This window comes from Epinephelus fuscoguttatus, linkage group LG15 (assembly GCF_011397635.1).
Source record: "Epinephelus fuscoguttatus linkage group LG15, E.fuscoguttatus.final_Chr_v1".
NCBI classification, from domain to species: domain Eukaryota; kingdom Metazoa; phylum Chordata; class Actinopteri; order Perciformes; family Serranidae; genus Epinephelus; species Epinephelus fuscoguttatus.
Genome location: NC_064766.1, coordinates 14345187 through 14355765, shown reverse-complemented (window position 1 = coordinate 14355765; position 10579 = coordinate 14345187). Strand labels below are relative to the sequence as shown.

The window sequence follows — 10579 nt, the reverse complement described above, 5'->3', positions numbered from 1 at the left end:
TAACGCCAGCATTTAAGTAAATGTAGAAATATACAAACTAAAGTGCTTCACAAATGTACTTAAGCACAGTACTTCTTTCTACCACCATCATTTTAACATCCAGACCTGCAAGCTGTCCAGTTTTGCCTTTAAGCATTGAGCAACTGAAGCAGTTAGCGGCAAGGGTATTTAGATAGTTTTCCTGGGTGTGAAGATTTAATTGATTTGGTCACACTTTCCTGCTGGACACAGGGTGTTAATTGGTGATGTTTCACTTCACTTCCTCAAATGTTACCGTGTTGTAGACTTGAAAAAACCTAAGATGTTGATGATATGGTTTCACAGAAGCTCATGGTTCAGACTTTTTCAAATTTGTCTTAATACAGTGCTTATGCCCATGTGCATGTTGACTTAGTGGTCACCGTAATCAAAAGTTAAAAGCAGTGGCAAATCCACTATTAGTCAACTACAGATTCTCCCCTCCCTTTGTTCTCCTCTCTTTTGATCTTTAGATTTGTTTTATGCATGTGAGGTTTTTTTTCATATTTTGTGAACCAGCTCACCTCAAATTGCTCTCAGAGGGAGCAAAAATGCATTTCAGCCAAAGTTAATGAGGTCTCAGCAGCCTTCGAGTAAAATCAAGTGGGCATCTTGCCAATGAAAAGTAATGGTTAAAGTCACCAACAGCTCTTTCAACATGAATAGGGGCGTATGAGTATTATATTAAGACTTCAAACAAGTTAAACCCGTCCTTTCATGTATGCCCACTATCCCAAATGGCAGCTATTATGTGTATGATAAAGGTATCAACCTAAAATGATGGGTAAAGCTTACCTGGGTTTACCATCTACAACCATCTATGGTTATCTAATAATAAAGCAGTCAATTAATACAGCAATATATTTGTTAGAAAACCACATTTTAATAAAATCAGATGGGACAGATGTAAAAATACAATAAATTCAACAAATGGGTTGTGCTGATCATTCCTCTAACCATGTCTTTATTTAATTAATAATCAGTGTACATGTCATCTCAACTGTCCACTGGGTTCACATCTGCTCCAACTTTTCAATACTTGTTTGCTGTTATCATTCCGTCTTAGGCCATGTTGACAAAATCCATGGGCCGTTTCATCAGTAGAGTCACCTCCAGTTCCTCCCTCTCACTGAAGAACTGAGCCTTCCCCCCATCGCTGTGGATCGGATGTGGGAGATGAAGACCCAGTTTACTGAAGAGAGAGAGGAGAAGACAGGTTAAAGAGACGACGGCAGAGGGAGAGAGTGTGCATCTGAGAGGGGAGGATGTTAAGAGCGGTGTGATACAGCAATCAAAGCTCAGATCATGATGTGAACCTCTGATTAAAAGGAAATGTCTGGAAATGGGGGCTTTTGGTCTGAACTGTTGCCGCTCTGTCTTAAGGGGATAAAAAAAAAATGAAAGAGAACATTTTCAAAGCATCCCTTACTATTTTAGCGTCCGTAGATCAAGGAACTTTTCTTTTACATCCAGGGCCACGTCTGTTGCTTTAGTGCCTGGTAGTTTGATTTTCACCTAAGAGTGGGAGGAAAAAAGTCAGCATCTTTAATACTGTACGCTGGCTGTGCACAGTTTAATCTTCACTTTTATTCAAATACCAAACTAATTTTACATTTTTATTACATTGCTCAATGTTGTTAACTGCCTTTTCACATCTAATGCTGGGTCTGAAAAAGTCTGGAAAAACTAGTAATTAGCTTTGTTGAGCCTAAAGTGATCTAGTTGTTAAAATCAATATCTCTAAAATCACTCAACATGTATCTTGCCTGATTGTGTGTCTCTTACCAGCATGGCTTCACAGCTCATGGAGGATGGGTCCTTTCTGTTCAAGCCCAAGAACAGATCCTCTGTCCCCACACTCTGCTTCAGGATTATTTCATACCTGAATACAAAGGTTATAGACACTTTTTAAAATCATTTTCACTTTAGGAAGAATCAATGGGAAACAGCAACATGTATGTATTTATGATAAATACTTCAGTCTTGCCTTCTCTTGTACTTTTATAATTAGTTTATAGCACTAGGGTAACCAAGGCAAGTATTAATTAATGACTAAACAACGTTTCAAAATGGAAAAGTTGTGAGTAAAACCCTTACATGGAACAGTTTGGCATTTTGGATTTAAGGCTCAGACTCAAGAATTGAAGATGAGGGAAGGTGCAATCTTAGTGAGGAACAATTTCTAGCATTTGACCCTTTTATAAATCAGTGAACCCTTTGGTGTGTGCTTCTTTCTGCCCCGGCGTCTTACTCAGGCTGGGGCCGTGGGTCATCAAGATCATCATACTGGGAGCCCTCAGCCACCTCCTCCTCACTCCAGATATCTTTGCTGGTCTTCCTCACATAGGCAGCTGACTCTAAATAAACAGCAATACATACACATGTAAATACTGTTTGTACATTTCATCAAGCCACCAGAGTTTATGAATTAGTGGTTACAGTACTTTTTAGGAATTATGTACAAAAAACACAAAGCATTACCTTCTTTATCTTTTTTGGATGGAGGGCCAATGTGTCCAGGACCCAGATGTGCACAGGCAGGCGCATTCTGCTGAGATTAACTGAGGTTATTGTAAGTTAAATAAACAATAATGGCATCCAGTCATTAAACCTGATTTCACTTCATGGCAGTTACAAGACAAAAAAAAGAATATAAATAAACTATTAACTAATTTCAAGGATTAGTCATATAAATTTGACACAAGCGCACAGCACATTTACCCCAGCCAAACCTCATGAATAATCAAAATCTGGGTAGACTAAATGGGGATCACAGTTTACAATATCTTACTTCACAGTCTTCATCATCATTATCCTGCTGAGTTGATAACAAGGCAGACAGAGCTTGTAGGTTTTGAACAGACGATACTCCAAAACACTCCATTCAGATCAGCACAGTTTTATCCCCAAAATACTCTACTACTCCCTCCAAACGGCAGCCGGTACGATTGTGCAAAACAATCCAGTAAAAACTAGCGTTAGCATAACTGTAAATATAAAGCTATTGCTAACTGAACGTCTGGACTGTTCCTGTTGACGCTTTCAGTTTCCCTTGAGACGGCCAGGCTGCCATGGGAACTAGTGACGTCACAGAAGAAAAGAAACCCTCGGACACATGAATGAATGGGACAAATGAAACCTAGAAATGCAGATTGTTTTAAAAACAAGCCGGTTAAACTTTATACAAAATTCACAGCGATGGTAGACTACATGTAATGAGCACGGGCTCGGTAATATTTAGGTAAAAACAAACATATATAAACAAACATAAAAAATAAAAAAAATTTGAAAACAGATATAACTTCCAAGCAAATATAGTAATAAATCAATACTCAACAAACAATTGCCTACATCAGTTCAACCAGTACAACATTTCAGCAAACGCTTTGGATAAAAAAATAAAAGTACACACTTGCAAAAGCCCATTCCAAAATGCTTTATTATCATATAGCCTACAACAATACAATTACTGATGCATTGACGTGTAGCAAAATTTTAATGCCATCATATAGTATTATTATAGGCTATATTTAGTATTTAAAAAACAGCACAGAAACTTTCACATAAAGGAAGTGGAGCAAAAACTTGTGGAATGAGCTGCATGATGTGTTTAAACAAAGCACAAATATATCAGTTAAAAAATATATACAAAAAATATATTTTGGGCAGCTATATAGATGAGGAAAGGGTGTGTTGGGGGGTGTATATTTATTTTGTAACACTAAATGGTACTTAGGCTGTAAATAAACTGGGTTTATTACTATATTATATTAGTATATTAGTTGTAAATAAATTTGGGAATTTTAAAATAATATATGAGTTAAAGGAAGAAATGTAAGAAAGGGGTAGGGACATATTAGTTTTGCTTTTACCTGTTCATTTTCGGACATTGTTATCTTTGTCTTATTTGCTTTTTTATCATGTTTTTTTTTTTTTTAATTTTTGGTTCGAATTTAAGTAATTAATTCAGTCAAAACGACAATATTTGCCAATTAAATATAGTATAATGGGAGGATAAAAGGGACAAATTCAAATAAAGTAACTCACAATAACACGAGTCTGTATTTTCCACCTGTAACTGCCTTTTACATGAGCTATAAATTAAAAATCTACACTTTTACATATGTATTTGTAGTTGATTAATAATAAGTCATGAATTAAACCTATGTTTGAAATAGCTGGCCATTTATATTTGTGCAATCAAGCGTAATAAAGAGCGTTTGTCAAGTCAAAAAAAGGCGGCGTAATTATCACTTCGACTACTACTAGTCGTGTCCCTCCTCAGACACCGTAGTGAATGCATGGCCCTCAGGGATCATGTTGAAGGTGACAGGTAGTGCAATGCCGGGAGCTGTGAGTTTGTTGCCGATCACCGTGTTCGCTGCTGCCGGTGACGGGGCGACAGAGACGACCGCCCCTTTGCTCCGTGATGAGCTGTCGTTATACACCGCTGCTCCTCAGCTGAAGTCTCAGTATGTGGAGCCTGAAGCGGGTCGGCTGGAGCAGAGTGTCGCCACCCTCAGGAAGTTAACAGAGCCTTACACGGGTTGGTGTCAGGACACTTACAACAAAATTAAACCCAGAGTTCAAAGCGCTGTCAAGTGGGGGAACGACACCTATGCCTACTTGAAGGACCCGCCAAAGGACTTCTATCCCCGTGCAGGAGTTATCGGCTTCACCGGTGTCCTGGGACTGTTGCTTGGCAGAGGCTCCAGGCTTAAGAAGCTCATCTACCCGGCGGGCCTGATGACCGTGAGCGCCTCCCTCTACTACCCGGAGCAGGCTGTGGCCATCGCAAAGTCAACCGGAGACTCCGTGTACGACCGCGCCGTGCAAGGCTACGCCGCCCTAGAGAAGTTGGTGCAGCCTCAAAGCAAAGCTGATAAGGGCACTAACTCAGAGACTAAACCCTGAGGATCCCTGTGTGACTCTGCAACAACTCAGCAATAAGAAATCATCAGCTCCTTATACAGTAGATCGACGTGTGCTACCTAGACAGGCTCTAATCTGTGTGACTTTCTCATGCCCACTTTTTGCACTAAGCTTCACATGCAACTCAGGCCGGGCATGGCCTGTCACGAGGGGTTTGCAACTTGAATGATTTACCTCTGCTTCTGATTTGAATGTATATTTATGTAGAGAATTAATATAAATCAACTGTCTTGCTTTTAAGTCTTTAGACGTGATGATTTTTAACTTTTCCAAGTGTTACCGCCTTAATTGTGTGTCATTAACACTGTCAAAATAAGGTTTTATGGAAATTAAGATAAATTCAAATTACACTTGAAACAGTTGCTCAGATAATAAATAGAAAAATGAACTATCTTGATCCAGTCATTTTTCATGCAAAAATCGTTCCAGCTTCATTACTGGTGTCAGATAATACAGTAAAGTGAATATGTTGGGGTTTTGGACTGTTGTGCTGAAGACACATCCTTGGGGTCTATATTATAAACACTTCATCTTTAATCCTATAAACCTTTAATTTAATTTCAAGAGCAGAGTCAGTAGTCTCAGGCCTAGGATGTCAAACATCATAAAGCCAGCGCTGAAGGAGTCGACATCGGGAAATGTGAGCTGTCTGATACGTGGCACGTGAACATTTATTAAGAAAGCCAGATGACATTTGCAACCCCCCCCCCCCCCCCATATCCCATAATGTTCATTAGCCATTTGTGAGAAACCAAATTGCATTTTTTTGCAATTACAACATTCCCAAAGGCAATGCCTGGAACCCAAGGGTGAACACCGTATGACTGTTTAACATCTTTATTCATCTCAGTCAAAAAAAAAAAAAAAAAAAGTGTACAAAAATTAAATATGAATCACTTCAATGAAATTCCCTCAGAGCAGGACCAGCTTCTCATTAAGAGCAATCTGTGCTTGGGTGAGGTTAGACAGGTAGGTCACCATCAACAGGTCCTGCAACAAACAGAAACAGAGCATTTACATTTTGTTATTATGATCTCATTCACAGTGATGTAACCTGAGTTAATTAGTAAAACATGCTCATGCTTCTCCAGCAGTGTTACAGGCAAACAAAAGTCAAGGACTACAAGGTCAGGAAGTCAAACCCCTGACTACAGATACAGCTACTCCCATGTTCCTAAGATGACTGAGTGTGCTGGACAAGTACTAAGTAAATAAGTATAAGACAAGTGGAGCCAGGAGAGCACTAACAATAGGAGCACAGTCTAATTAAATGCTTCCTGTAATCAGTGGGAGTGTGACAATGTGCTAAGAACAAGCCTTGGTGCAGTAAGCAAAAAAAAAAAAAGGAAGGCTGAAGGAGCTGCACTGAAACTATCTGCAGTGATTACAAAAATTGTTTATATGAGAAATTAATGTGCATGCAATTTTCTAGCAGACAAGGAGCACTTACGTTGATGTTGGAATTGAGCATGTTTTCAAAGTCCTCGGCTGAGATGGTGGGAACCTTATTAACCAGGTCCATCAGAAAGCGGCCCACGCTGTTATCTGCTGTCACTTTGCCAGACTGAGACAGATCGAACACCATTAGCTTTACAGCCACCATAAACTCGATTACTTCACAAATGATCTCTAGAGACTCAACAAATTGATACAAAGTGGAATAGATGGAATATGGTAAAGAAAACAAAGAGCAGGAGGTACTGCCCGAGCATTTCAACACAGTAAGTCATTTCTGCTGCTAGGGACCTTTCAATCATAACAATAGCGAAGGACAGACTTTAATGACGTCCTCAATTAGCACAGGATGATGGAAGCTGCTGTCTTCACGGACAAGAAAAATGTCTGAGTTTTATTCAAGTTTATAGTCATGTTTATTCATGTTATGTCATATCATAGCCGAATATAACGCAGTGTTAATTTACTAACTTACCATAAGCATTGGATTAGTCAGCTACCCCTGACTTTATGGGGAGAATTTAATTCAAAACAGTCATACTAAGCATATTGAACATGTTTCCCACTGAATTTGATTCTATCTGTGGTGGCAGCTAACCAGGGGGACACAGACCTTAAGTTAGCACTCTGTAGTAACTTGAAGTCAGCCTTCGCTAACACGGCAAAGGGGATATGATCCCCGAACCGCTCTTACTCCCCTGCAGAATCAGAAAACTTTCTGCTGCTGCCATTACAAAGGTTAGACCCAGTGTTGCCACTGGATCCCCAGGCACTGGGATTTGTGCTGGCTGAAATCCAGTTGCTACAGCTGAGCTGAAGGTCTCCAGACTCATTGCTTTTCTAATTTGTGCTCTAATAAACAGAGAGGGAGGGAGAGCGGGGCAAGGTGGGTCTAAACGAGTCAATGCACTGTGAACAGCATCATCAATAAATTAGGTCTCTACAGGATTACTGTATTGCAAAATGGTTTGCAATTAATGAGAAAATTAGCTGTGTGGCAGAAAAAAATAGCTGTATTACAGTGGTTTAGTACAATTCTGTGACATATGATTTAAAGTGATGCATCATCTGACATTTCCTGTGTTTCCCTGGATTTTACAGAAAATAAGGGAACATGAGGCTGCTGCTGACACGCGACCAAATGACACAGACTGTCTTGAATAATATCATACATTTCTGTGTTCTGTGTTACATATTATATCTTTCACACATTTGGAAAAAAATCACATCCGATTAGATTCACATTATCATTCCAATTGCTCCAATACTCACCAGCACATCATCGATGTATGTAAGCACAGTTGTCAGCATATCCTGAACTCTGGCAGCAGAGCCAGCCACCTGGGACAGATCAGAGGTTAGCCCCTTGGTGCGACTGGGAAGGAGACGTGTCCTCTGCAGAAGGTCAACTGGAACAAACAGACGGGATTGTTAGAGTACAATACCACAATTAAGAGCCAAGTATTGAGACACAGTTAGAAAAACTAATTGACATTGGCTGGCAGTATCTAAGCTGACTTTTCATTGATATGCACACCATTAAGTTCATTTAGACATGACAAATATTAAAAAAACAAACAAAAAAAAAAAAAACCACACCCCACAAATTCCATGATCACAGCTATTAAGTCAGGAAGCATTTGTCTCCAAACAATCATCGTCAGTTAACGTTTGTATTCTTACCGCCTATCCTCTCTGTGTCATAGTAGACATACTTGACAGTCAGGGGGGTGAACATCACACCAACGGTCTTTCCTGGCACACCCATCTGCGCACTGTGTAGGAGATACAGAAGCACATTCAAACACAGTCTCAATCTGTAGTTGATCACACAAAAAAGGAGTCTATCACAAGAAGATATGCCAACCTGACGTAGGCGCGGATGTTCATCTTGCCACTCTGCAGTGCTGTGTCCATTGTCAGGTGAATGGGGTTGGTGGCCTCACGGCTGTAGTACTCGTGGATGAGCACTGAGTGTTCTGTGATGTCAAAGCCAGTGGCGTACCTGTGAGGCCAAATGTCACTGTGGTTAGAAAAAGTATTTTCCAATTCCATCTTAGAAATTTCAAATTTGATCTACTGACACACCATCCAACGATGACCTCAGTGGGTGACACCCTCTTGTGGAGCTCATACATGTTCTTGGCAAACTCCATGTCCACAGCAACCTGTTGGCAAAGAATAAAATGTGACACACAGCCATTTATTTACAAAACATCTTCTTTATTTGTATCAATGCAAAATGTAACCAACAATCCCTCTTCTTTACTTACAAACAACAGCATTAGTGCTTTACAAAAAGTCCGATAAGATGTGATTTAAGTTGAGAAGAAGTCATGGGAATTCAGGTACTGTGCAGAGCAATTCATAGTCCTCCATGAAATTTTGAGATGTCCAACAGTAAACGTTACTATGTTGAATGACATACTTATGAGTGCAGGACAAGATTCTGTTGGATTTTTAAAGTTATTCTAATGAAGCGCTTTATCATACAAACAGTATCTACTAGTCCTGCACAAAACATGTGCAGTTTACTCCCAGGGGTAATCATTATAAATAGTCAGAATTATGAGTAAGGTCAAAGTTTTTGGTTCAGTAACTTTCTAATAACCAATGAATCCCACATAAATCATCTCTACAAGATCGCCAAGCTCCGCCCCACTCTAACCCTCCCAGATGCCGAGAAACTGGTCCATGCCTTTATCTCCTCCAGACTGTACTACTGTAATGCACTTCTCGCCGGGATCCCTAGCAAGAGTCTCCAGAGGCTCCAATACATTCAAAACTCTGCAGCTAGGATCCTGATGAGAGTGCGGAAATATGACCATATCACACCCATCCTTCACTCCCTACACTGGCTTCCTGTCTCTGCCCGGATTGAATACAAGGTCTCCCTCCTCACCCACCAATGCATCCACGGCAATGATAGATCTATAATCTTTGTTTATTTCACCTAGTAGCTATTTTTATCCTTTCATCCCCTCTTATAATCTTGATTTTACCCTTAGTCCTGATTCTTTTATCTATTACTTTTAAATTGTAGCACTTTGAAATTTTTTAAATGTAAAGTGCACTATAAATAAATGTATTATTATTATTATTAATTAAAATGTTTTCTATTAAATGCATTCATTATCTCTTGCGTCCATATATCATTTGTGGTCGATATGACTGAACTATAATTTTCATTCATACAATGTTCATTTCTTAACCTTAAATACGCTGACATGCTGAGTGTGAGTAAAAGAGTTTACTAACATACCTCATCTTCAGACTCATTGTGGGGCACAGAGAAGCAGTTGGTCACCTCAATGGAGTGCTTGTCAATTGTACCTGAGAAGAACAAATGTTATAAATTAAGCATTGTTATTTAGCTAGCCGCCTTCGCATTGTGAGCTAGCAAACAGAGGTACTCCTAAGGCTAAAATCATGACGAACCATCAGCAATAGCTAACATCAACGACAGTAACAACTTTCAGTACCGGTTACTAAATGTTACATAAGTAAAGAAACTAACCAGAAAAGGCTAAATGACTTGCCAGACATTTACAGTTTGAATTAAAGTGATCATTTGAGCAAACAGCCAGCTGTTGCAAAAGATGTCTTGGCCTGCTAACGCTAGCCAGATGTAGCTAGCTGAGCGACTCCAACACTGAACCAAGCCAACATGCGTTAGCAGGGAAGCTAACGTTAGCCAGCTATCCGCCGCCTGTTTTATCAGAAAGAAGTCCGCCAAACAAATATGTCAAGTTCCTGCTTACCCAACAAGGTCCCGATCACACGACTCGCTCCCTCATTTCTCCGCTCGTACGAGTCGCAGATAGAAGCGAGAACAACTGGGTGAATTTTCACCACTGGCCCGTACACCGACATCTTGGAAAAGGAGGACTGCTTACCGGCCTCAGTGAACACATATACCACCACCTAGAGGCCGGAGGCCGAACAGCAGTTATTGAATTGACGCTAATTATAATCAAGTCATTGATACAATTGATGACACATTGTGGCGCGCGTGACTGTATCTGATATCAAGAGAAGTTTCATTAGAAAAAAGACTGAAATTATTTTGTGTGGGATTTTTAAGAAACTTGGCATAATAATTTTATAATAGAGGAGCCAAAAATACACAAATAGATTTGTATTAAAACAAAACCATATATATACATTTTTTAAA

General features: G+C 39.7%; 3 protein-coding genes across 4 annotated transcripts; 1 reads left to right on the top strand and 2 right to left on the bottom strand.

The window, feature by feature from the left end:
* Positions 1-891: 891 nt before the first annotated feature.
* dnaaf6 (dynein axonemal assembly factor 6) lies at positions 892-3536 on the bottom strand. 2 transcript variants are annotated; one of them, XM_049599121.1, is made up of 6 exons: positions 2810-3536; positions 2500-2569; positions 2270-2375; positions 1804-1900; positions 1448-1533; positions 892-1210 (listed from the first exon to the last, which is right to left on the bottom strand). In XM_049599121.1, the coding sequence occupies exons 1-6, from the start codon at positions 2900-2902 to the stop codon at positions 1081-1083; spliced, it is 582 nt and encodes a 193-aa protein (XP_049455078.1). In that variant the 5' UTR covers positions 2903-3536; the 3' UTR covers positions 892-1080. The 2 variants fall into 2 exon arrangements, with proteins under 2 accessions (XP_049455078.1, XP_049455079.1); XM_049599122.1 differs by having other exon boundaries at positions 2500-2566; positions 2810-3523.
* Positions 3537-4266: 730 nt separating this feature from the next.
* Positions 4267-5338, top strand: apooa (apolipoprotein O, a). Its single transcript, XM_049599120.1, has one exon. The coding sequence runs from the start codon at positions 4336-4338 to the stop codon at positions 4930-4932; it is 597 nt and encodes a 198-aa protein (XP_049455077.1). The 5' UTR covers positions 4267-4335; the 3' UTR covers positions 4933-5338.
* Positions 5339-5482: 144 nt separating this feature from the next.
* Positions 5483-10323, bottom strand: eif3f (eukaryotic translation initiation factor 3, subunit F). The gene is made up of 8 exons (XM_049599118.1): positions 10167-10323; positions 9668-9738; positions 8494-8573; positions 8273-8410; positions 8089-8180; positions 7678-7814; positions 6401-6514; positions 5483-5940 (listed from the first exon to the last, which is right to left on the bottom strand). The coding sequence occupies exons 1-8, from the start codon at positions 10276-10278 to the stop codon at positions 5863-5865; spliced, it is 822 nt and encodes a 273-aa protein (XP_049455075.1). The 5' UTR covers positions 10279-10323; the 3' UTR covers positions 5483-5862.
* Positions 10324-10579: the final 256 nt, after the last annotated feature.

What these genes read in the sequence shown, in the direction of transcription:
- dnaaf6 (XM_049599121.1), bottom strand. Translation starts at nt 2,902, where the DNA reads ATGGAGTGTTTTGGAGTATCGTCTGTTCAAAACCTACAAGCTCTGTCT. An exon ending in ATGATGATGAAGACTGTGAA is followed by an intron (nt 2,570 to 2,809) that starts GTAAGATATTGT and finishes AGTTAATCTCAG; the next exon opens with CAGAATGCGCCTGCCTGTGC. An exon ending in ATCCAAAAAAGATAAAGAAG is followed by an intron (nt 2,376 to 2,499) that starts GTAATGCTTTGT and finishes CTGTTTATTTAG; the next exon opens with AGTCAGCTGCCTATGTGAGG.
- apooa (XM_049599120.1), top strand. Translation starts at nt 4,336, where the DNA reads ATGTTGAAGGTGACAGGTAGTGCAATGCCGGGAGCTGTGAGTTTGTTG.
- eif3f (XM_049599118.1), bottom strand. Translation starts at nt 10,278, where the DNA reads ATGTCGGTGTACGGGCCAGTGGTGAAAATTCACCCAGTTGTTCTCGCT. An exon ending in ACAATGAGTCTGAAGATGAG is followed by an intron (nt 8,574 to 9,667) that starts GTATGTTAGTAA and finishes CTTTGCCAACAG; the next exon opens with GTTGCTGTGGACATGGAGTT. An exon ending in ACTGAGGTCATCGTTGGATG is followed by an intron (nt 8,411 to 8,493) that starts GTGTGTCAGTAG and finishes TTGGCCTCACAG; the next exon opens with GTACGCCACTGGCTTTGACA.